General features: G+C 42.2%; 4 protein-coding genes across 7 annotated transcripts; 3 read left to right on the top strand and 1 right to left on the bottom strand.

Moving 5' to 3' along the window:
* The first annotated feature begins 115 nt into the window (after nucleotides 1-115).
* LOC135486977 (2-Hydroxyacid oxidase 1-like) lies at nucleotides 116-4,700 on the top strand. The gene is made up of 7 exons (XM_064770204.1): nucleotides 116-391; nucleotides 682-1,462; nucleotides 2,134-2,285; nucleotides 2,700-2,989; nucleotides 3,474-3,701; nucleotides 3,987-4,215; nucleotides 4,480-4,700. Exons 2-7 carry the CDS (start codon nucleotides 1,323-1,325, stop codon nucleotides 4,545-4,547), a joined length of 1,107 nt encoding a protein of 368 aa, XP_064626274.1. The 5' UTR covers nucleotides 116-391; nucleotides 682-1,322; the 3' UTR covers nucleotides 4,548-4,700.
* Nucleotides 4,701-5,086: 386 nt separating this feature from the next.
* LOC135486979 (2-Hydroxyacid oxidase 1-like) lies at nucleotides 5,087-11,745 on the top strand. Of its 2 annotated transcripts, none has more exons than XM_064770206.1 (7): nucleotides 5,087-5,297; nucleotides 5,585-6,365; nucleotides 8,101-8,252; nucleotides 8,668-8,957; nucleotides 9,442-9,663; nucleotides 11,032-11,260; nucleotides 11,525-11,745. In XM_064770206.1, exons 2-7 carry the CDS (start codon nucleotides 6,226-6,228, stop codon nucleotides 11,590-11,592), a joined length of 1,101 nt encoding a protein of 366 aa, XP_064626276.1. In that variant the 5' UTR covers nucleotides 5,087-5,297; nucleotides 5,585-6,225; the 3' UTR covers nucleotides 11,593-11,745. The 2 variants fall into 2 exon arrangements, with proteins under 2 accessions (XP_064626276.1, XP_064626278.1); XM_064770208.1 differs by having other exon boundaries at nucleotides 5,087-5,304.
* A 6,024-nt stretch (nucleotides 11,746-17,769) lies between these two features.
* On the bottom strand, nucleotides 17,770-22,816 carry LOC135486975 (uncharacterized). 3 transcript variants are annotated; one of them, XM_064770202.1, is made up of 2 exons: nucleotides 22,708-22,816; nucleotides 17,770-19,993 (listed from the first exon to the last, which is right to left on the bottom strand). In XM_064770202.1, the coding sequence occupies exon 2, from the start codon at nucleotides 19,851-19,853 to the stop codon at nucleotides 18,417-18,419; it is 1,437 nt and encodes a 478-aa protein (XP_064626272.1). In that variant the 5' UTR covers nucleotides 19,854-19,993; nucleotides 22,708-22,816; the 3' UTR covers nucleotides 17,770-18,416. The 3 variants fall into 3 exon arrangements, with proteins under 3 accessions (XP_064626272.1, XP_064626273.1, XP_064626271.1); XM_064770203.1 differs by lacking the exon at nucleotides 22,708-22,816 and adding an exon at nucleotides 21,489-21,931; XM_064770201.1 differs by lacking the exon at nucleotides 22,708-22,816 and adding an exon at nucleotides 21,493-21,931.
* Nucleotides 22,817-23,702: 886 nt separating this feature from the next.
* On the top strand, nucleotides 23,703-25,334 carry LOC135486688 (sterile alpha motif domain-containing protein 15-like). The gene is made up of 4 exons (XM_064769723.1): nucleotides 23,703-23,946; nucleotides 24,439-24,537; nucleotides 24,688-24,775; nucleotides 24,957-25,334. The coding sequence occupies exons 1-4, from the start codon at nucleotides 23,824-23,826 to the stop codon at nucleotides 25,091-25,093; spliced, it is 447 nt and encodes a 148-aa protein (XP_064625793.1). The 5' UTR covers nucleotides 23,703-23,823; the 3' UTR covers nucleotides 25,094-25,334.
* Nucleotides 25,335-26,019: the final 685 nt, after the last annotated feature.

Genomic DNA, 26,019 nt, shown 5'->3' with positions numbered 1-26,019 from the left:
GCCACCAAATAATTCAGTTTTTGGCTTTTTATAAAGATTTTTGCAACTAATGTGTTGCGTTTTAGTTTACAATGGCCCAAAAACTTTATATATTCTTCAAGATAAGCTATTCAACAAAATTTTAATGTCAATAGTTATTTGAAATGATAGTTTGAACATATATACTAAAGTGTAAAAGTCTTGAGAAATTTATCATGACAATCCGACCTTCACGGTAAGTTCACCCTTCCACAGAATGCGGATATATCAATTGACTGACTTGTCATATGATATTGATGATAGATATCTTCGGGCCTTCTTAAATTTGCCGTTTTCTCGAACTTAGGCGGGATAAAACAGGCCTTGGTCCTGTTTAGTCTAAACAAGGGAGCATTGGGCCTGTTTACACTCGGTGAGAGGTTTGTGTGATCGTAAAAACTCATCAAATATGCGGCTCCTGCTGCTGATCACATGTTCAATGCACTGGCTGAACGAGACGTACATTGTCGACGCAGTGTGTGGCAGACCTATGTACATTGCGTGTACACACACATTCGAGTAACTAGCCTAGCGGCATTTCGGTCAGCACTTGGAGTATCCAAGGTCAGCATAAGGCGGATCGACTGTTTCTGACACTGTTACCCAACGGTCACTACGCTTCTAATTTTAATTTTACTTTTACTTTTACTCTTACTTTTACAGATTGGCAGGAATTGTTGCTCAATCTGCTTCTACACTCCGGACGTGGACCGGCCTCGTTGGGGCCTGTCGCTCGGATAGGACCAAGGAAGTTTTAAATTTTCTATATTCAATAAGGCTAAACTTTAGAATCCCCGATCGGAAATGACATAGTTTGATCGCATTCAACTATAAATCCATTGAACAGTGGTGCTTGGTTAGTCAACCGATGACCTTTTTTTGGGGTGGGATCGGGGATTGTAAACTCGTTCCTTAAATAATTCTCCATGTTCAAACCCAGTTCGTGAGACTATTGTGACATAGGTATAAAGAGATGAGTGCTTGTGCCTACTGATTGACAGTGGCATTGTCATAGGAGCAAGTCTTTGTGTTTAACAAAAAAAAACAAAAAAACAAAAACAAAAAACAAAAACAAAAACAACTTGTTCCTATCCAAGTTACAAGTTCAATTAGTTGGGACGCAATAATATAGACGTCACATCACGATTTAGATAATGTCGACCTACATGTAAATGTGGACCAGTGCATTTTTATTGCGCCCATTCCCGCATATAGGCCTTACACTATCGACATGTCCAATCTCTAGGCTTACTTGGTTTATCTAATAGCATTGTATAGGTCTATACTTAAAGATACTCATTAAAATGGCTGATAAGCGGTTCGTCTGTATTGGGGACTTTGAGGAATATGCGGCCACCCATCTTCCATCCGTCAGCAGGGTCTACACCAACCATGGCGCCGACGATGAAGTGACAATGCGGGACAACGTCGAAGCATTCAGAAGGTAAGAAAAAGCCTCTGCCGGTGCAGAGTCCCGGGGCAGTCCATTTCGTCATCATATTCATAGGTGAGGAACGAGGCCGGTCCACTGCGTCCAGAGTGTACATTTTCGGATGCTCAATCGACATCGAGGGACAAACGCCAGCGTTAGCTCAGCTCAGCGTTATCCCCTTCAGTGAGTTTCGTCGACATTTTGGGTTTATCAGACGTTAAGCAAACATTACTGCCAACGGCACCAACAATGTAGTGGGTTACATCTGTACATTGAGGTATAACAGGTTCGTGAGAAACAACTCTTATACAACTTGGTTAATCCATGGAGGTATAAATAAGATATAAGCTATAATATTTATACCTCGATGGTTAATCTAAGACTAAATTGAATCTGCTTTATTATTCACAAACATATCATATACGGGTTACAAATACATACAGGATGAATGCAATTACTCTCTCTGATTGGTTCAGAGAAAGGGATTAAAATCAGGAATGGTAATTAAGTCGTCTAATTGACTGCAAGAGGGAGGAGCTTAGGGGCAAGCTGCAAGTGGTATAAACAAGCATGGTTACATACATAATTAGCTGGCGGCGACACGCCGATTTTGCAACTGGACCCTGCCGGTTCCCTTGACATCAGATAGTTGGGTAATTATTGTCTCAATTTCGATGACTCAGATGGCGCCTCCGACCAAGAGTACTGGTCGATGTTTCAAAGAGGACCACCAAAACCACGGTGCTTGGGCATGCTATAGACTTCCCCGTGTGTGTGGCACCGACCGGTTTCCAACGACTAGCCCATCCAGACGGAGAAGTAGCCGTTGCGAAGGGTAAGGATACAAAAGTTTATTGCGGATGATGGTTTATCAGTATTCACATAGGAGAATTACCATTTCTCTCGAATCGTCAGTATTCACACAGCGGGGAAAACCTTTTGCCATGGGCTTGTTGATATTGTCATAATCCGTACTTGCACGGGCCGAGGAGAAAAATCTTTGTCATTTAGAACGAGTAGCGGTGATCACTTGGCAGTGGTCTCTGACCTTTCGGCGCTCTCTTTAGCACCAGGACCTAGTGCTATAAAGTTAAGTTCATCAAGTTAAGTCACTAACTTGGTGTTCAACTTTCAACTTTCGTTATCTCATTAAGGAAAAATATTATATGAAGGAGTCATACATCGTACTTAGTATTCGTATTTCATCAGTCACTTCCAATCCATACTTTTTTCTTGCGAACATCTCAAGCCGCCGCTGACATGAACACGATCTACGTCATGAGTTCAGGTGCGACGAGTAGCATCGAAGAGGTGACCGCCGAGGCCCCCAACGGAGTAAAGTGGCTCCAACTATACATTCCCGAGGACAGGCGTTTGACGGAGCAGATGATCAGACGCGCAGAAAAGGCGGGCTTCTCTGCACTTGTGTTTACAGTGGATTTACCACAGCTTGGCAAAAGGAGGGAATCTTGTCGTAAGCCTTTTGAGATCCCGCCGCATCTCAAGTTGGGGAACTTTGGGGACAGCATTGATAAGGGGGTAAGTTGAGGAGATAACGTGATGAAATCAATTCTGGCGATCACGTTGCACTCTCCCGATCAGAGAGCGATCTTTGTTTGGAATCATTTCGAATTTGGCAATGCAGATTGCATTTCCTAGATTTTCCTCCTTAGACCACACAACCTTTACCATTGGTGAGGCTTGGAGAAAGACCATATTGACAACGGGCAATTCTGATAGGTTAGTCCGGTTTTAGATGCAGGTGATCACTCGCCACTTCCCAAGCATGTTCCCGTAAAAAGAGGAATTCTGTTTCGACGTTCCCAAGAGCGACGTCGCGCGCCAACTGAAAACCAGTCATGCAGTGAATGATGACAGTCTCTCAATCAGTCCCCGGTACCAGTGGAGAGGATTGGTGATTGTGGATAACCAGCACGTGTTTTACCTGCCTTTTATTAGTCGAAAGAAGCAAGCCAGAACATTACCCATTTATGTTCGCCTGATCAAATTTTCTTTCCCCTAGCTCAACGACGACCTTCAAGGCTACGGAGTTCCAACAGCTAAAGGGGAACAATTTCAGGATAACCTAACCTGGAAAGATGTTGATTGGCTAAGATCCTTCTCCAAGCTACCAATCATGGCCAAGGGAATAATGACGGCAGAGGACGCGGAGCTGGCAGTGGAACATGGAGTGTCGGCCATCTTTGTTTCCAATCATGGCGGGAGGCAGCTAGATGGCTGCCTGGCAACAGTAAGATGTTTACCCCATCTATGATGAAGCAACCTTTCAATTTACACTCAGATAACGATTGATAATTATTTGCTTATTGTTATCTTATAAATTAAAGATCTGGTTGAGTTGAGATCGAAAATATGACTACACTGTATTTATATGACTGTATGCTCATTGTCAAGGGTGAGTCGGAGTCGGAGTCGGCAATTCCTCTTAACCTCTCTATAATTGTGAAGATCGCCGGCCGGTTGTTCGTGTCGGCGAATCACCCATAATACTGATTAGAATCATTGTTTCCTTCAGATAGACGTCCTCCCAGAGATAGTGCAAGCTGTCAAAGGTCGCGTGGAGATCTATCTAGACGGAGGTGTGCGGACAGGGACCGACGTCCTGAAAGCACTTGCACTTGGCGCCAAAGCAGTCTTTTTGGGTCGTCCCATTGTCTGGGGTTTGTCTTACAACGGCTATGAAGGTGTAAGGAAGGTGCTTTCCATCATGAAGGAAGAGTTCAACTTGGCTTTAGCTCTGACAGGTCTGTTCAGATTCTTTATTGGGATTTAGGCCCACTGTGCGCTTCTAGTTTACCCTCTCCCGCCCCTGATGATGCAATATACCGGAATATATCTGAAAAAGGAAATCTATCCTATTTTATTAACTTGGTCATAAGTGCCGAGTTTTGCACTGAAGTTCAGGATGCTCCTCATCTGTCATAATTCCCGATGCTTTGCCCCCGAACACTGAATTGCAAGGATTGCGTCCATATGGAACTTTAATATAACTCCTTTTGCAACTTCAGGTTGCACTGGTCCGGCGAATATACGACCGTCACTGGTCGTGAGAGACTGTAGATGTTCAAGGTTGTGAAAGGAATTTGTTACCAGAAAAAATGGATTGACAATAATTGCCGGAAGAAAAGTGTCCGGGGGATATATATAACATGTATACTCGGACCCGTGTAGATATCACACTTTCACATGTCAGAAAAATAGAAAAAAGCAATAAAAATTGTGGTCTAAATATTATCATCACTTTATTCGCAGTTTAAAAAAATGAACTGTCTGCTACGTCCGCACCACAGTTAAACATTGAAACACCCGCTTTTCACCTGGATTATTGCGGGTGTTGTGATAACCAGCTGGCAGAGCTGATGGCACGCCAAACCCTGTGCCAGCTGGTTATTTCCCAGGGTGCACTTGTAGTTCCACATTCGTCGCATAGGCAGCGCCACCAAATAATTCAGTTTTTGGCTTTTTATAAAGATTTTTGCAACTAATGTGTTACGTTTTAGTTTACAATGGCCCAAAAACTTTATATATTCTTCAAGATAAGCTATTCAACAAAATTTTAATGTCAATAGTTATTTGAAATGATAGTTTGAACATATATACTAAAGTGTAAAAGTCTTGAGAAATTTATCATGACAATCCGACCTTCACGGTAAGTTCACCCTTCCACAGAATGCGGATATATCAATTGACTGACTTGTCATATGATATTGATGATAGATATCTTCGGGCCTTCTTAAATTTGCCGTTTTCTCGAACTTAGGCGGGATAAAACAGGCCTTGGTCCTGTTTAGTCTAAACAAGGGAGCATTGGGCCTGTTTACACTCGGTGAGAGGTTTGTGTGATCGTAAAAACTCATCAAATATGCAGTTTCTGCTGATCAGATGTTCAATGCACTGGCTGAACGAGACGTACATTGTCGACGCAGTGTGTGGCAGGCCTATGTACATTGCGTGTACACACACATTCGAGTAACTAGCCTAGCGGCATTTCGGTCAGCACTTGGAGTATCCAAGGTCAGCATAAGGCGGATCTACTGTTTCTGACACTGTTACCCAACGGTCACTACGCTTCTAATTTTAATTTTACTTTTACTTTTACTCTTACTTTTACAGATTGGCAGGAATTGTTGCTCAATCTGCTTCTACACTCCGGACGCAGTGGACCGGCCTCGTTGGGGCCTGTCGCTCGGATAGGACCAAGGAAGTTTTAAATTTTCTATATTCAATAAGGCTAAACTTTAGAATCCCCGATCGGAAATGACATAGTTTGATCGCATTCAACTATAAATCCATTGAACAGTGGTGCTTGGTTAGTCAACCGATGACCTTTTTTGGGGGTGGGATCGGGGATTGTAAACTCGTTCCTTAAATAATTCTCCATGTTCAAACCCAGTTCGTGAGTCTATTGTGACATAGGTATAAAGAGATGAGTGCTTGTGCCTACTGATTGACAGTGGCATTGTCATAGGAGCAAGTCTTTGTGTTAAACAAAAAAAACAAAAAACAAAAACAAAAAACAAAAACAAAAACAACTTGTTGCTATCCAAGTTACAAGTTCAATTAGTTGGGACGCAATAATATAGACGTCACATCACGATTTAGATAATGTCGACCTACATGTAAATGTGGACCAGTACATTTTATTGCGCCCATTCCCGCATATAGGCCTTACACTATCGACATGTCCAATCTCTAGGCTTACTTGGTTTATCTAATAGCATTGTATAGGTCTATACTTAAAGATACTCATTAAAATGGCTGATAAGCGGTTCGTCTGTATTGGGGACTTTGAGGAATATGCGGCCACCCATCTTCCATCCGTCAGCAGGGTCTACACTAACCATGGCGCCGACGATGAAGTGACAATGCGGGACAACGTCGAAGCATTCAGAAGGTAAGAAAAAGCCTCTGCCGGTGCAGAGTCCCGGGGCAGTCCATTTCGTCATCATATTCATAGGTGAGGAACGAGGCCGGTCCACTGCGTCCAGAGTGTACATTTTCGGATGCTCAATCGACATCGAGGGACAAACGCCAGCGTTAGCTCAGCTCAGCGTTATCCCCTTCAGTGAGTTTCGTCGACATTTTGGGTTTATCAGAGGTTAAGCAAACATTACTGCCAACGGCACCAACAATGTAGTGGGTTACATCTGTACATTGAGGTATAACAGGTTCGTGAGAAACAACTCTTATACAACTTGGTTAATCCATGGAGGTATAAATAAGATATAAGCTATCTATATCATAATACTATAAGGCGGCTCGCTAAAGTGCCATTTGGGGGTCGTGTTTCGTCTCGAAATTTTGCACGTTTGCAGGTGATATGTTATCCTGATGCAACGTCATGTTTATTTTCGGAAATTTACTTCAGCGGAGCAGTAATGAGGGATTTTTAATCGGACACGGTCAATTCTCCTTATCACTCACGGAAGCCAAGCCATTGCTGTTCAGTTATGCAGGGGATTAATGAATCACCTGCACTCCCTGTGGGGTGACTAACACTACCTGTTGAACGGCTGGCTGTAGGGGGATGATTGGAACAGCCTGTACACGTGTTGACCTGCTGAACCAAGGTTAATGTTATTTTCAATCCACGATTGTAGGTCACCTGATCTTCGAGATTTCGCGGGAAAGAAATTGTAAACAAACGCATGTGTGCAGTTCAAATGTAAACAAAAATGTATTTTGATACTTTTGGTTGCTGGACTTTGGTTTTCCCGCAGTAAGGAGCTGGGGTCAAATTGATGGTCTATCGTATATTGGTACTGTATTAGCCAGAGCTAGCCCTTGATTATGAAGGGATTTTCAAATTAAGGTTACAATGGTATGTTTATGTGCTCACCACAGCTTTCAAAACTTGATGTATCTGAAGAGGCACTCTGAACTTGGCATGGCCTTATCAAGGAGCTGCTCACGGTGCTGAACTTCTAGCTTGCCTGTCGACTAAGTGCCTTGCCCGAGATCATGCTACATGTAGGAGGAGATAGTGCAATTGGTCCGAGCCATTTGGAGGCCGCCATGTGAAGGCCTATCTGGGTTCTCCTTCATCTCCGTATAAAAAGGGGCATATTGCTGACTAAAGAACGAGGTATATTCACATTGCCTCATCATCTCATTCGGACCAATTGATTTACTTTTATATGCACGCATACAGCACGCCACAGGGTCCGAGTCTGTGGACAAATGGTTGGTTTAATTTGTCTCTTCGATATTGCTCCTTTGATATTGCATTATATTTTCATTGCAATTCAATCTATTCAAGGTATAGCCCATTTGAACCTGCCTGCGCCACGGGTACAATGCTTAATATTTATACCTCGATGGTTAATCTAAGACTAAATTGAATCTGCTTTATTATTCACAAACATATCATATACGGGTTACAAATACATACAGGATGAATGCAATTACTCTGATTGGTTCAAAGAAAGGGATTAAAATCAGGAATGGTAATTAAGTCGTCTCATTGACTGCAAGAGGGAGGAGCTTAGGGGCAAGCTGCAAGTGCTATAAACAAGCATGGTTACATACATAATTAGCTGGCGGCGACACGCCGATTTTGCAACTGGACCCTGCCGGTTCCCTTGACATCAGACAGTTGGGTAATTATTGTCTCAATTTCGATGACTCAGATGGCGCCTCCGACCAAGAGTACTGGTCGATGTTTCAAAGAGGACCACCAAAACCACGGTGCTTGGGCATGCTATAGACTTCCCCGTGTGTGTGGCACCGACCGGTTTCCAACGACTAGCCCATCCAGACGGAGAAGTAGCCGTTGCGAAGGGTAAGGATACAAAAGTTTATTGCGGATGATGGTTTATCAGTATTCACATAGGAGAATTACCATTTCTCTCGAATCGTCAGTATTCACACAGCGGGGAAAACCTTTTGCCACTGGGCTTGTTGATATTGGCATAATCCGTACTTGCACGGGCCGAGGAGAAAAATCTTTGTCATTTAGAACGAGTAGCGGTGATCACTTGGCAGTGGTCTCTGGCCTTTCGGCGCTCTCTTTAGCACCAGGACCTAGTGCTATAAAGTTAAGTTAATCAAGTTAAGTCACTAACTTGGTGTTCAACTTTCAACTTTCGTTATCTCATTAAGGAAAAATATTATATGAAGGAGTCATACATCGTACTTAGTATTCGTATTTCATCAGTCACTTCCAATCCATACTTTTTTCTTGCGAACATCTCAAGCCGCCGCTGACATGAACACGATCTACGTCATGAGTTCAGTGGCGACGAGTAGCATCGAAGAGGTGACCGCCGAGGCCCCCAACGGAGTAAAGTGGCTCCAACTATACATTCCCCAGGACAGGCGTTTGACGGAGCAGATGATCAGACGCGCAGAAAAGGCGGGCTTCTCTGCACTTGTGTTTACAGTGGATTTACCACAGCTTGGCAAAAGGAGGGAATCTTGTCGTAACCCTTTTGAGATCCCACCGCATCTCAAGTTGGGGAACTTTGGGGACAGCATTGATAAGGGGGTAAGTTGAGGAGATAACGTGATGAAATCAATTCTGGCGATCACGTTGCACTCTCCCGATCAGAGAGCGATCTTTGTTTGGAATCATTTCGAATTTGGCAAGTCAGATTGCATTTCCTAGATTTTCCTCCTTAGACCACACAACCTTTACCATTGGTGAGGCTTGGAGAAAGACCATATTGACAACGGGCAATTCTGATAGGTTAGTCCGGTTTTAGATGCAGGTGATCACTCGCCACTTCCCAAGCATGTTCCCGTAAAAAGAGGAATTCTGTTTCGACGTTCCCAAGAGCGACGTCGCGCGCCAACTGAAAACCAGTCATGCAGTGAATGATGACAGTCTCTCAATCAGTCCCCGGTACCCGTGGAGAGGCTTGGTGATTGTGGATAACCAGCACGTGTTTTACCTGCCTTTTATTAGTCGAAAGAAGCAAGCCAGAACATTACCCATTTATATTCGCCTGATCAAATTTCCTTTCCCCTAGCTCAACGACGACCTTCAAGGCTCCGGAGTTCCAACAGGGGGACAATTTCAGAATAACCTAACCTGGAAAGATGTTGATTGGCTAAGATCCTTCTCCAAGCTACCAATCATGGCCAAGGGAATAATGACGGCAGAGGACGCGGAGCTGGCAGTGGAACATGGAGTGTCGGCCATCTTTGTTTCCAATCATGGCGGGAGGCAGCTAGATGGCTGCCTGGCAACAGTAAGATGTTTACCCCATCTATGATGAAGCAACCTTTCAATTTACACTCAGATAGCGATTGATAATTATTTGCTTATTGTTATCTTATAAACTAAAGATCTGGTCGAGTTGAGATCGAAAATATGACTACACTGTATTTATATGACTGTATGCTCATTGTCAAGGGTGAGTCGGACTCGGAGTCGGCAATTCCTCTTAACCTCTCTAATATGTAAAGTCAAGGACTTAGTGAGCCCCCCTTTAGGTCGGGGGAGCTCCCCCGAACCCCCCTACGAGCATATGTTAAGTGCAAGCTCTAACAACTACAGCTGTTACAATGGGGGGACACCCCCCAAACCCCCCTCCGTCGACATAGGTTTTTACCAGTGCGTTGGGGGGAAGCTCCCCCCAAACCCCCCGGTGGACAGTCAACTAGCCCTTCTGTGTCATACTGCTGGAGGGGGGGGGGGTGCGATGGGACCATCCATATAGTTCCTTCCGACACATTTTTGTATTGGTAATGTAATACATTGTGATTGTCCTTATTCACGGGAATCGGGCGTTTCCAGTGATATACGACACTTAAATGGATTGTCCTCATGCATTCACTTTGGAAACGCATTTTAAAATAGATGTCACGTCCTGTTAATGGGGCACGTCATCATCGCGTACATTTGGGAAAAACTCCCTAACGAGACCGGAGCAGACGGCTGAAAGTAGTTTAATTATTGGACGCTAGGGTTCAGAATGTCGCTCACCCGAATTTTTCACGCAACTTTTGCTAAATAGAGCTAGTTCTAGTTTGTAATTCATTTTGATACTTCAGATTTGGGTAGTAGACTAAAATAACTTAGTCGTCAGTGTGGTTTTAAGCAGGAAAAACGTTTTTTTTTTTTCTTAAAGTGCCTTTTTTGGACGGGTGTGTGCGATTGTTTTGTTTTTATGTCACGTGACCTCGACCATGTCGACACAAAATTGAAATAAACCACCCTTTTCTGTCATTATTTAGGACGGATATTTCTCTAATAAAAATATTAATATAATTGGCCAATTTCTTAGGCATATGATGTAGCGAATTCCCATGAAGATTTAAATTTAATTTAACTTAATTTCAACCAATGGGATAGCAACCACCACCGGAAGATCGCGGAGAAATCGGTAAACTCAACGGAGTTAATTCAGAAAAATACCAAAAAAAATTGTTTGTTGGATATACAATATAGTTACTCTCTTTATTTCTCTTCATTCATTTACATTATATACTCCCGCACACACGTGTATCTTAAGAGCCCCTCCTAAGAGGGGGGCTTATAATTGTGAAGATCGCCGGCCGGTTGTTCGTGTGGGCGAATCACCCATAATACTGATTAGAATCATTGTTTCCTTCAGATAGACGTCCTCCCAGAGATAGTGCAAGCTGTCAAAGGTCGCGTGGAGATCTATCTAGACGGAGGTGTGCGGACAGGGACCGACGTCCTGAAAGCAATTGCACTTGGCGCCAAAGCAGTCTTTTTGGGTCGTCCCATTGTCTGGGGTTTGTCTTACAACGGCTATGAAGGTGTAAGGAAGGTGCTTTCCATCATGAAGGAAGAGTTCAACTTGGCTTTAGCTCTGACAGGTCTGTTCAGATTCTTTATTGAGATTTAGGTCCACTGTGCGCTTCTAGTTTCCCCTCTCCCGCCCCTGATGATGCAATATACCGGAATATATCTGAAAAAGGAAATCTATCCTATTTTATTAACTTGGTCATAAGTGCCGAGTTTTGCACTGAAGTTCAGGATGCTCCTCATCTGTCATAATTCCCGATGCTTTGCCCCCGAACACTGAATTGCAAGGATTGCGTCCATATGGAACTTTAATATAACTCCTTTTGCAACTTCAGGTTATACTGGTCCGGCGAATATACGACCGTCACTGGTCGTGAGAGACTGTAGATGTTCAAGGTTGTGAAAGGAATTTGTTACCAGAAAAAATGGATTGACAATAATTGCCGGAAGAAAAGTGTCCGGGGGATATATATAACATGTATACTCGGACCCGTGTAGATATCACACTTTCACATGTCAGAAAAATAGAAAAAAGCAATAAAAATTGTGGTCTAAATATTATCATCACTTTATTCGCAGTTTAAAAAATGAACTGTCTGCTACGTCCGCACCACAGTTAAACATTGAAACACCCGCTTTTCACCTGGATTATTGCGGGTGTTGTGATAACCAGCTGGCAGAGCTGATGGCACGCCAAACCCTGTGCCAGCTGGTTATTTCCCAGGGTGCAGTTGTAGTTCCACATTCGTCGCATAGGCAGCGCCACCAAATAATTCAGTTTTTGGCTTTTTGTAAAGATATTTGCAACTAATGTGTTGCGTTTTAGTTTACAATGGCCCAAAAACTTTATATATTCTTCAAGATAAGCTATTAAACAAAATTTTAATGTCAATAGTTATTTGAAATGATAGTTTGAACATATATACTAAGGTGTAAAAGTCTTGAGAAATTTATCATGACAATCCGACCTTCACCCTTCCACAGAATGCGGATATATCAATTGACTGACTTGTCATATGATATTGATGATAGACATCTTCGGGCCTTCTTAAATTTGCCGTTTTCTCGAACTTGGCGGGATAAAACAGGCCTTGGTCCTGTTTAGTCTAAACAAGGGAGCATTGGGCCTGTTTACACTACGTGAGAGGTTTGTATGATCGGTAAAAACTCATCAAATATGCGGCTCCTGCTGCTGATCAGATGTTCAATGCACTGGCTGAACGAGACGTACATTGTCGACGCAGTGTGTGGCAGGCCTATGTACATTGCGTGTACACACACATTCGACACGTCTATCATTTATTTACTTTAGTTCATTGCTCTGCATTTGCAGAAATGAGAGGTCTTCTCAGTTTGCTTCAGGCACGCGAAAATAACAGCTGATTGAATAGCCCCCGTGCGCCAATTAGGCCTACAGTCAATACACATAAAAATATATTTGTACATAGGCTATTCAATCATATCATATTCACTTCAGTGCCAGGGCAGTGGGGTTCCTTGAAATAAATAAATGACGTAGGCCTACTCTTCTAATTTTCAGCTTTACCCGATTCCCGTTTTTACGATAGGCATCGATTGACACAAGCCCGACATTGTTTTGCAGGTTTCACAGTTTAGAGTCAAGATGGCGGCTGTATACCAAAACCAGCAGGCATACTATGCCAGTCCTCAACAGCCAGGACCACACCAGGCAGTGGTGCAGTTGTTGCCAGCCGCGAATCCCACGCGACCAGCCAATAGCAACAAACGTAAAGGATTCGCCCACAATTCAGCCAGACGTTGCGGAGTATTACAAATTTTATGTGGACTTGTTAGCATGGGGGCGTCAGCTGCTATGTTATATTACTGTGCTTATCTTTACTTTTTCATGACTGGATTTTGGTGTGGGCTCTTCTTCTTAATCTCTGGCTCCTTGGGGGTACGGTCGGCTCACAAAACGACAAACTGTCTGATCGTCAGTAGCATGGTCCTCTGTATCTTCTCGATGTTCTTCTCAATTGCTCAGGGTGGATTTGGAGGATTTGGGCTATACTTCGAGATGGTACATGATAAAGGGAATAAGGAGTACGGTGGGTTTGATGTTCTCGGTGTTTGTGAGGAAAGCTATGGTTCCAAATATGCATGGCAAATTCGTGTTGGGCTAGAAAGTGCCTTAGTTGGGGCCGCCTTTATTGAGTTCATTGTCGCTATTATCCAATCAATTGTGAGCTGTGCGGGTGTTTGCTGCGGTAAACAAAGTCAAGAGCCAGTTGTTGTTTATGTTCCACAACAACAGCAACAACAAGGAGAGATCCAGTACGCCAACCAAGCGCCACAGCAGACGTACTCACAGTACCCGGGAGCAAGACCATCTCTGACACAAGCTGCCAGCCAACCTCTCATGGGCCATCCTGGTCCAAGTGATCGCCCTGGCTCGATGGTACTGCCACTTGATGCAATGGTGCCGCCAATGAATCCGGAATATGGTGGAGCAGAACCACCCCCTTATGACCATCGTATGATGAAGGCACAGTAAAGCCACTAATGGGGATTTCAAGAATATGGATGCTGAGAAACGCTATGTTTTCGTGCCGATTTATTTTGGAAATTTCCAAAAATTTCCAAAAATTTCCAAAAATTTCCAAAAGATGTTAAAAAATCAAGATTTTTATTTTGGTGGATTTGCATTTCTTTCGGCTTTTTGAATCAACAAAGGATTTTTCACAGTTTTTGTTTTCGCAAGTCGAACTGTTTTATGAAATTCATGAAAATACAACGCCCGCAAAAAATTGACAGTTGATAGTATTCCAACTTATACTAGTACTTAGTAAGTGTCTTCTCATAGTGTAATTAAAACTTGTACAGAGTTGTGCATTTTATGTCAGTCATGTCACATGACAGTCATGTCAGTCATGTCACATGATGTGACTGCCTATCTGGCGTAAACTTACAGTAATTACTGACAGATTCGTAGAGCTGAGTATTAGTAAGCTCAGTCGATCAATGGTAAGGATGGCGTACACTACCAGTCACAATAGACCAGTCTTGCGTAACAAGTTTTGTGTAGCTTCTCTTTCTAAAGTCTTATGTCTGCCATTTGTATTGAGATGTTGCATGTATGAATGCAGTAAATTTGTGATATGGATTTCATTTTACGAACCCCCTGGAGGCTTGTATTGGGAGTGAAGTGTCAACTAAACTGTCCTCAAAATGATTTGTTGAATCTACTTGTTACTCTTACATGGACTTTGGCTTAGGCAAATCGTTCCACTCCGACACAGGCAAGTTTCATAGAAACTTTGATGGCATCCCCTTGTTGAATCTATCACTAACTATGTTTTATCGTTTATTCTATTGTGGCCTGTTTATATTATAGTTTCTATGACATGATTTCCATTTATGGATTCTATACTGACTGTTCCATGATTATAGTTCCAATAGTGTTATTGCATCATAACAGTTTCAAATATATTGTTTCAATCATTGAATCCATAACTGGTTTAGAATTTATCCTTTGTCATACATTCTATGCTGGACAGTTTTGCAATTTTGTCTAAAAAATAGAGAGATTTTTGTTCAACATGTTGAAGGTGTATATTATGTTATCAGAATTTATGAACATGTAGATTAGACTTGTCAAAAGATAGCATGCATACTTGAATTTAAATTTGAAGACATATTTTGGGGGTCAAAGTTACGCTAGTGGTTGATTTGACCCCAAAACATGCTGAATGAGAAGTTAGTGTATGAGATTGATGCATTCTATATGATGGAAAAGTTTGTGAAAGAATTAGTGATGTCATGTTTCTTGGATCGAAGATTCCAGTTATTTTTTAGTTTGTCATCAAAAACTAGTGCGGTTGTATTTATCATTCTGTTAGTGTACTACATGTGCTTAAGTGTAATGTCTGTTTTATGGCAGAAGTTGCTAATTTATTTCTAGGTAGTGCATTTGTATTTCTGGTATGGACGGACTCAAGAATTTTTCAGACGGTGCCCAAGTATTCTCTTGATTGGTACCATGTAAGCATTGATCACTAACAAAAACTAATGATAATTGTTTGTTCTGCTCACATAGATCTGCATAGATCTAACAGGATACATGTGTCATGCTTTTCTTTCTTGGAATGACTCTGTTTCAAAATTCATGGAATGAAAAAGAAAATCAGGTCACTAATGGCTCATATGTGCTGGGATGTTGTGGTTTTGGGTTTGAGCAGAATCCTTGAGGGAGTGTACGCACCAAAAGCATATAATGCTTCACGTAAATCTCATTGGTCTGCTATCTGAATGGTTGTTGAATTGGGTGTAAGTTATCCTACTTTTAAGTCAAATGAAGATCAAATACTAATAGAAGTATTAAGTAGTCGTATGACCCCGGCCACATTCTATTCATGTTTTCACTTGCTTGCCATCTTGCTTGCTTGGCATTTAGGTACAACACAAGGAGAGGTTCAGTGTTACCGCGTATACAAGAATAAGGATTTGTCAGTCATAGTATAGTAACTTGTCGGTCAATGTCACAAGCCATGCCTCGGCGTTAACCAAAAGGGTCAGATCACATGATCACGTCTGCTACTGTGACGAGTAACCTCTAAGAACATAGCCTCTCTTTAATGCTGGGAATCAAACCCACGACTGCTTCCAGAGATACCAGGTACTCTCTCTGAGCAGCAGTCTTCCACATGGTTTGCTCACTACCTAGATGAAGACAAGTGCATCCACATTCGCCTGTGATATTGATTAGTCGTGGAACATGTTTGATGGCTTGTTTTCCCTGTGGACAGAGCAGCTCGTTCAGTCTGTTGATGAGCAAATGGGGAGATGTGCAGATATCCTCAAACAGTTATGATGATACTGAAGGTGCAGGCTGTGCAGTTAGTCATACTGTAAACACCTTTATTTTTGCAAGCCTCATATTTTCCCACTTTCACAAGAGGGCGTACAATAACAAACTTTAGGGCTGCGGAAAATGTTTAACTTATGGTTTTGTCATTGGAAAATGCCCCCTTTTATTGAAATGAATGGAAGGAAGCAAAACTTACACAAGGGCCAAAAAATAAAGGTGTTTACCGGTATTAGCCTTGTATTGTAATGTACAGACGTTGTCCTCATTATGGTAGCAGTCTTCACTACTGAACATAGCCATCCGCGATATCTTATCGATATTCGAGGCCAGCCATTAACTGTTCAAATGCTTGCCTGTTTGAAAATCCCAGGAGTTTATTTGTTCAAACTGGTGTTGTCGAATTACTAAAAATGCCATGACAATTGTCTGAGATTTGAGTGATGTACAAGTGTGTCATTGAGACAGCTGAATTTTTTCATTTCAATTTGCAAATGTGTGTGAAGAATTCCGAGTATGTTGAATGGCCAAGGTATCTCATAGAAAGAACGATATAATGTGCTTTCTGAATCCAGACAGGATGTTAACCCTTGGTTGGAAGTTTGGTGTTCTCCATGAAAATGAACATTGCAGCTGCAAATTAAACCCTTTTATTTTGTGAGCTTATCTCTTCCAAAAAGTTCACACATTAATTTTGTGAACTGTTCTATTTCTTGGATATTATTTGAAATCGAAAGAGTCGAGGGAAAGAGGGTTTATCAAAAACAAGTGATTCAGATTTACTTGAACCATATGCCCAATGTCTCCAAATCCTTTTTAGCCGTTAAACGGTGTTACTGTTATTGCAAAAATGTTTTTTATAGAATTTTTACTTGATACTAAAACAAAGCAATACAAAACTGTACTCAGTGTCTTCACATAAATGTTTTAGACAAATTTAGGCACAGGATTTGACTATTATGATGTTATCTTATCTAAGATGTTTTGTTATTGTGTTAAAATCATGTTTTTGTTGACTTTATCAAGTTTTATATCGATTCCTGGTTAAATTTGGACCCCCATGTCTTGAAAATGGAAGTAAATGTGCGCGTTGTTCTATTGTTTTCACTTTCATTTTCTTATTGTTCGGTTAGATGGTTTGAAATGGCATATCCCAAGTTGGCAAGACTTTGTTAAATTTACTCAATGTAAATATGATTATTATGAAAACATTTTGCCATAGAATTCTAATTACTGCAGTTTAGAAGTAGGCCTAAATACTGTATGTAGTAAACCTGAATTTGCTGGGCATCATCAAAGAAAGTGTTGGTGGAATTTTGTTGAGCTAGGCGGGAGTGAGCTAGGCGGTCAAATTGGTAGTTTACATGTGACTGATGTGCGAAGTTAGGGAATTGGGTCAAGTGAGAGAGTGCTTTTCGGTAAGGCTGTGGTAACTGAAATGTCAGAAGAGCTTGCCTCTTGTCTCTCTCTTAAGGGGAGTCGTGATAAATTGTGCAAATAACAGACAGTGATTATGTCCAGGATTCCAGGTATACCAAATATTTATTTGAAAACAAAGGCAAATCACAATGTATATTAACTGAGCTGTCATTTGGTTATTGTTTGAATATGGAAAACGTATTATTTATGCCTTGTAGTCAGGCCACACCAATTTGATACCACGACAGTTTCAGACAGGAGCATGTGTTTAGTGGAGCATGGAGGGAAAAAAACTTGACCTCAAGCAATAATTTTTACCCCCTCTTTGTCAGCCCTCCATAATCCAGGGTATCAAGTTGGTGGGGCCTCAGTATAGTGAGATATTGGTGCTGTATTATGAGAGATCTTAATAATAAATATCAAGTTATGTGTTCATAGTATTATACCACAGTTATCGTACCATTGTCTACCTATTTCCCACCCTGAGGCCGCATTCACTGTGCTCTAGTGTACGTGCTGTGCCCTAAGCTCAGCGCCTCCCCCTTCTCATAATCCTGGTTCTGCCCCTGCACCCTGCATGCCCCTACCATCTTGACCTGGCAGGTTTTGGACTTCACGACCCCGCATCTTTTGTTACACCAACCTTTGACGAAAAATACATTCGCCGACCTAACTCTGGTTTCCATCCTATGACCCATGCCGACCTACCGGCGGTGAACGTTAATCCAAGTCTCCTCCTTTCCTAAAGGATGGATAATGCGCGCCGTGACAACGCCGGTAGATTAGAGGCATGTCTATGACCACGCCATCTTTCATTTTCGTTCAGAACGACACATCCAAATCCCATCATGATATCACCAATAGTTTTCAATATACACCACTTCTCGATATTTGCAATGACGAAAGAGTGAAAACAAAGCTGGATCTCCTTCGATGTTGTCAAGGTGAGCAATCCGAGCAATCCCCTCTCTGGACAATATTCCTCAGTCCAGATGTCCCTCCACTTGCACAGCAGGTGAGCCAGCGATGTTAGGTAAAGAAGTCCGTGTCCCAACCCATTCTTTACTCGACTTCCTTCCCCCTCCTTCGCCGAATAATACCGGCTGAAAAATCGCCCGCTTCGCATTCACAAGTTTCGATTGCGTCTTGCGCATCTTTTCACGAAGTTTATTGTCACTATTTGGAGATGATGACCCGGACAATGTGCCCGAACTCTCCGCAGAGCTCTGTCTCCCTATCCGCGAAACGTTGGACGCACGGCTTGCAATTGTCGCCCGCGACGGGCGGCGGCTGAGTTTGTTTTTTATAAACATAGCCGTCTCTACCACTGAATCCGTCCCTTTGAATCGCCCGCTCACTTGAGACGCACGCCCGAAACTTCCTTGTGATGAAGTGCAGAAGCTGTCTTCGCTGTCACAATCATCTACCGTCACGGAGACCAGTGGTATGGCCGTCGGGCGGTAGGCGTGGCACAGTTGCGTCTCGTACTTCATGAACAGCTGCCGCAATAACTGTGTGTTATTGTATCTATACCTGTCCCTCATGAGTCGAATCCGTGACTCTGCACTCCGCATGTCGCTGAGATCGTCCACCGACGGCGAGGTGATACTTCCGTCGTGTTTGATGAGACTTCCAAACCTGTCTTTTCGCGGCGGTGCAGATGTCGACCGGTGACGTAAGACTGGTATATGATTCTGGTTAACAACGCCTAACGTCGACACCAAACTTGTCTTAGACCTCTTCAAAGCCAAAGACGGCGGGAGGTTGAGTTTTAAAGCTGACCCGTCAATTTCTATAAACTTCCCTTCCTCTGGTTTGTAGCCATAACTAAATGGGTTGACCGATTTCGGAACAAAGATAGCTGAACGGAGCCACTCTAAAGCGTTCCAAAAACATCGATTGTCTCTCACTGTTAAAGATGCATTCCCTTCGTTCACCAACACTTGTGCTACCTCTAGGTTTCCGTTCGCGCAAGCACACATCAGAGCAGTCAAGCCGTCCTTGTTTGTCTTGTCAACATTAGTCCGGTTCAGGGGAAGCCGCGAAATGATGAGCCGTACCATTTCCTCCCCACTGTTAAATGCAACATGATGCAGCAAAGTATTGTCCGAATCATCAAGCTGATTCACATTAAAATCTATCAACTCCAGAAGAATTTTCATGACATTGATGCGGTTCGTCAAAACCGCGTGGACGAGACAATTGCGGTGGAAGCGGTCCGTTGCGGCCTTGTTCGCGCCGTGTTCCAGCAGCGACTTTGTCATGAAGGTCGCGTAGCGGTCGTTCTCGATGTAGCAGCATCGCATAAGCGGGACCAGGCCGTCCTCGGGATGCGAGTAGTTCACATCGATGCCTAGTTTCATCAGGAGACAAAACTGCCTATAGCGGCCTTCCTTGATCACATTATGGATACCTGTCATCTTGATGGAGAAGTCAGGACAAAGTCACAACCAAAATGTCTCTTGTCACTATCGATTGCTCTCTCATTCTTCTATAGTCTTCAGCAACGAAATACATCTCCTAGTAGCAAATGTTTCGGACTTCTGCTGTGCCGTCATGTCTGAAAAGAAGAAAAGAAAATAAAAATATATACTATGCATTGTTACACCAATTTCGAGATTTCATGATGAATCCTGTACGACTGAATCGCAAAAACGGAGAGATGACCAGCTTGTCAATGGTGTCACAGTAATCATTATCGCCCTGGTAAAAGTCACGTTGTCCTTGATCGCAATGTTCTTTGGCGAATCATGTGTGCATAATATTATGATACCGTTCACTACAGATGAAATCTTCCGTACCACTGTGGAGATTATATTCCATCCACGTCACAGATATTGTTAGAAGATAGATCGCCCCAGTTCACAGAAGCTACGTCTCCCATTCTAAAGAACTGGGCGACCCACTACATTGATCCGCCCCCAGTACTAAAGATGTGCGAATATTTGTAGAGTGCACACTAAAGGTGGTGATTAGAATTGTGAAAACATTAAAGGAACGATGATTTTGATTTTGAGGTGGGTTGAACTCTCTTTCCATTCTGATCTCCAAGATAATTACTTTTTACTTCATTCAGAAAACCCATGTACATCTTTTCTCACCTGAATCAAAGGCCCGCTAGTTATGAAAGAAGTACTTTTCACCTTTGACAGTGATATTCCTAATTGGATTTGGCACAATGTCAAAAGCTCCCCTTCTAAAATAGATCGATCGTCAATTATGTGTTCATCTCAAAGGAAGTACATCTGATGAAGGCCCTATTTCACTTCACGTTGAATTGTTTCATAAGCTCAAAATTCGGGGGCCTTGTAATGGTTATTAGAGAAGAAACCATTTGAGACCGGCGATTCTTGGTCGTCAGCGGGGTGGTCGCGTTACCGGGGTGGTCGCCGACCGGGGTGGTCGCCGACCGGGGTTCCACTGAACTCAAACAGGTTTTCAAATGCGTAAAATTTACTTTTTAGTACCCTAAAGCATATTGAAACAGTATATCACTCAGAAGATTCCCCTGGACTGGTAGGCCTTTAGTTCAACTTACTCAATACCATGTGTAAATAGTTAAATCTCTCTGTATTGACCTGGTGAATTATGAAGGACAAAAAAACCCAAAAAACTATTTCATATCGTGTATTGACGAAAGGTTTTGATCGATTTTTTCCGTGTTTAATTTGTGGTCAAGTAATCACGTCGTCCAAGTGCAACATTCTGAAACATTCAGCAACGCCAAAGGCTACTTTTTTTATGGCATATTAGATGTGTCAGTGAACTGAACTGCTTTGACCACCTTCTAACCATGCATGTTAGAAATTTGAAAAACTCGAGACAATGCTGATACGTAAAAGAGTTGACAATAGTCTGTTTTACTCTCAATCTTGGGTCACAGTCTCTTTTCCCATAAACCTTAACCTGTCATCGAAAAATCATCAATAAAGGCTTTATGTCTGTCCATCGCGGAATTGATGTTAGGATGTGTGGAGGGGTTACAGTTTTTAAAAGTTTTTTCTACTTTTTGACTAGAAAATCTCAGGACGTATATTGAACAAACTGCCACGTACTCACGATTTTGCCTCTCCGTTCTCCACTTTTAGTGAGGAGAAGCTTGATCCATGAAGTTAATAGTTCCTTCTCTCTCCCGTGACAGCTCAGAACTGTCAAAATTCAGCAGATAGACCAGCACATTACATTTTCTAATCCATTTATCCGATCAAATAATCCTATCAAAATGTAACGGCATACTTTCTATATAGTACAAATCTCTTGGGGTTATCGAATCCATTTACCGCCTGAGGTTAATTTGTATTTTATGTCACAGTTGGCAAGATTAATGTGCCAAATTATCGCGCAATGTTGTGAATTCTTAAAATGTCTTACAACATAAGTAAAATCTATAGAAACGGATAGCAAAATATCAGGCCCGATACCATGTTGAAAATGCATGGGAAACTGTGGAAGTCATTGACCAGTGCCTAGCCGATACAAGTGTCAACGTAAACACAGTCCCCCGGGAAAGAAGTAGGAAATGTGCAATAGTGCATTTATGTAATGTGCGGTTCATTCTAAACCAACTTGTTTCAGAATGAAAGACCTAGCGGTATTTGAATAAAATGGAGACAAACTAGAGGATTTATCACATCGATAGAGTACTTTGATTGATCGATCGTCAATTAAAATTTCAACCACGCAGGAGACAATTTCGTGCATGAATTATTCCTCGCTTATACCACTGATACCATATCAACACCGGATGACGTTACTTATTAATGAGATGTTTTTAGTTGCTATGACAACAATGGAAGTACTGTGACAGCTGCGGCATCTCTGCGTCCAACCAGTTACGGACACTCTCACATTGTTAATGTATCAAATTGGTCTGCGATCTAGATCCGGTAGGAATTGATGAAATTCTCCCTTGGTTGGCCATGACCGTCATAAGCTCAGAATCCTCTATTCCCCGGATATTCTATCCGAAGACGTCTCCAACTTCTTCACGCCATCGGCGGTTCTACTCACAATCGCTCACGTAAATAGAAACGAGAGAGAAACCGGGCTATATATAGGGCCTACTTGTAGTTTACTCGCTATTATTCAGATTTGGAACATTATACAGTACTAGCATATACCCATAGTATATATGAGAGGTGACGCAGCAGGTCGACAACACTGCTCACGACCGCTATTCAAACCATCCTCTAATACCAGAGTCAGTCGTATGCGCCTCCCCTCGCACACGATGTGTTGCCCTGAAGTAGGATGCTAACCAATTAATTCACTTACCTCGGCACTGAGCGTCCAGTAAAGTTAAAAAACACCCCACTCTTTCGAGCCTAGATATTGCTGAGAAACATTTTCAGCTCAGAGTAACAGCTGTTCCGTTGAGAGATTGTCCAAGGTTGTCTCACTAGGCGTATATATTTGCGTATCTCGACCATTCCAAAAATATCCGAGAATTCGAAATCGGAAAAACTAACAACGTTTTCTGTCGTCAAAATAATCACCAGTTGCCAGCCTCGCAGGGCTGTAACTATGTAAACTGAACATAATATGAGCGACTGTCCGTAATGTTTAGGAGATCGAAGAACTCATCCATCGAATGCCCTATATATCCCAGTTTCCTTACTAATGGCCGTTATTGACAATGATTTGTCAGCGCTAACCCATGAATAACGCATTGGTCAAAACAATACTTCATTAGGAGTCAGTCAGTATACAGTTATTGTCATGGGGATCTTCTGCTTTAGGCCATATAACAAGTTCGATTTCGTAGCAAAATACATGTATTATCAATGGCGATTTCTCAACCATTTCAAACGACACGTCAGCGACAAACGCAAATAATTTTTCTTGCTCCAAGACGCTTGCATCTAGCTGTCCTCCATTAACACAGCTCCAAATTACAGCACAACGTTCTGTTGCCATGATATCATTCTTCGAATTGGTTGTCAAGTATTGAGTTTGTGTCATTGCGTGGTTTGTGTCTCTTGCGGTTCCCATCAGGCTGGGTTACCAGTGCCATGCGACCGTGCTATCTTTTAGTCGCCGCGGGTTAGGGGCCGACACCCCACTTGCACGCGCACCAGTTTCAAATCAAGAACCTTAAAATTCAAATCAATATTAATTCCCGCTTCTTTGGCAACTCCTGGTGTCAGTGGGGCTCACCAGGTCGCGCTCGTCACGGGCACCTGTTACCTCGTCCCCAAAAATATCAATAATCCATTAGGAGGTGATCGAGCGTATACCGTAATCGCTGGAAACGTGGTTTACTTGACGACGCGTAAACAACATGGTGGCCACTTAGGTTAGGAAAACCAGTTTCCTGTATAAAAGTCTAGTAAAAACGCGAATCTTGACACAAAACTTTCACCGATTGGCTGATATATCGTAGGAGAAACCATGAGTACGACCAGCAGTGCCAAAATTAAGGATATTCGCGACGAGAGGGTCCCCGAGTGCCTCCACTGGAGTTGTGAGGATGTGGCCAACTGGGTTGAGGAGCTGGGATTTCCTTATTACAGGGTAAGAAGAGACCGATTCATAGTTTTATATCATATGGGTTCGAGACGATGATGCCAAACCTAAGTAGACCTATGCTAAACGTTCACAATTTCAGTCAGTATTACGTGTATACTACAGGCCTAAATTGTATGTGTGTGCCCAGGCTAATAATACTAGGCCTGCATTTGTCATTCACTCGCCATTACCATACATACTCAGTCATTGACATGATTGATCGTATAGGCTAGGGCTAGGCCAATGGACCTACCTTTGCCCCAAGCTTCTCTTTCTATCACTGTTGCACCATTCTGAGTTCATTGGGTTCTGTTATATTGTATTAAAGTTCCCTAACCTTCCTTCTTAAATTATGACATACGGTAGTTAGTATTGTTAGACATCTTGTTAGATGTGTCTAATAGATAGGCCTACATGTCTATTAGATCACTAGATCTTCATGTGTAGCCTTTGAATTATAATTACTTGATCTTATAAGCCCTCTTGTTTCACTTCCAGGATTGTTTCTTAACAAATTTGGTCAACGGAAGAAAGCTGATACAAGTGGATGCTTCAGCATTGCCCAGACTCGGTATCACAGATTTTGAGCATATCAAAGTAAGTAGGGAGTATATAGATTCAACGTCCCTGCTCCACCTCTTCATATCTACTCCTGCTGCATGGATGAGGCCTGGTCATTACTATACCAGTCAGGCACTCCACCAATATTATAATGACACGTATATTATTCTTATCTTCTCACTTCAGGTGATATCTAAAGGTATTCGAGACCTACTTTATATAGAAGAGCCAGATTGGTCCCGACGTATTGGCCTACCTCCACGTGAAAACATTGGTAAGATTTAACACAAATTGGATGGTGATTGATATCATTTGATATACTAGTACATGTATTCAAAGATATCACTTCCTGCATAAGATTACTTATTTTGGGTCCCTATATCTTGGTCAAAAATTGGTCAAACTACCATATTTTTGTCTACCTCATCACATATCTTCTTGATTTTCCTTTTCAGGAATGTACCTTGAGACAAAATCAAGAACTGGAGAAAGATCTGATGACATGACATTCACATCATATCTCTTGAAACACGAAGGAGTCATTTGGCAGCCACCTTTAGCCAACCATTGCCTCATCTTACCCCATGACTGAGGAAATGATTGGAGGGAATATAAGAATAAAGACAGATTAATGTGTATTCCAAAGAATGCTTTTCTCAGCATTTGAAAGGTTGAGATGAATGATGTTTAGAGCCACAACCATGAAGACTAGGTGCTTGGGATGGTGAAGCCAGCTCCATATCTTGATTGAAGAACAATGAGGAATACTGGCTAAAGGAACAACCCTTACCACGAAACTGTATATGTTGTAAATAAAAATTGATCTATTCTTTAAATTACTTAATGTATTCATGAATGCATTTCTGTTCATCATGGCTCTGAGACATAGTGATCATAATGAAGAAGATGACGCCATGTCACCATCTTTGGCTCTCCACTGCTTAAACAGTTGTGATGTTCAAATGGAAGTCTTTCCTTGTGTCCTCACATTGATTCATTTCAAAGCATATCTTTCAATCACTGCGAGTGCAAGTGTACTTCACTCATACTGGCCACAGTGGATCATGAAGGGACAACACATCTCTCGGGGTATGATGGTCAAAATCAACATCCCAGCCATCATGTTCTTGATACGAAGTGGTCTTGATGAATATGTGGAGAAGGTCACATCTCTGAAACAGCGGTCATCATGACGTATGGAAATAATATCACATCTCCAAGATAGATGTGAAGTCACATCTCAGAGACGTCGTGGTCAGAAGAATGGCAATAGCTCTGAGACTAAAGTGTATAATAGAATCCTTTGTTCTCTGAAACACATGACATAAAATCAATGTAGGCCGCCACCACTTTTGCGACAAAGTCACCTTCATTCTTATCTTTTCTGCGATGAGTTCAAGTGTTTTGTTTCCCATCAATGTGTTTGCCTTGTGTGTGTTACACAGGACACGTATGATGTCCGAGTCTGGGTCGATATGAGTCGGACAAGACACGACGCGTTTCACATTGCCGGAGAAG

The sequence above is a fragment of the Lineus longissimus genome, chromosome 4 (genome assembly GCF_910592395.1).
Source record: "Lineus longissimus chromosome 4, tnLinLong1.2, whole genome shotgun sequence".
Classification (NCBI taxonomy): Eukaryota; Metazoa; Nemertea; class Pilidiophora; order Heteronemertea; family Lineidae; genus Lineus; species Lineus longissimus.
Note: the sequence above shows the minus strand (reverse complement) of the source record. Positions and strands in the feature narration are given on the sequence as shown.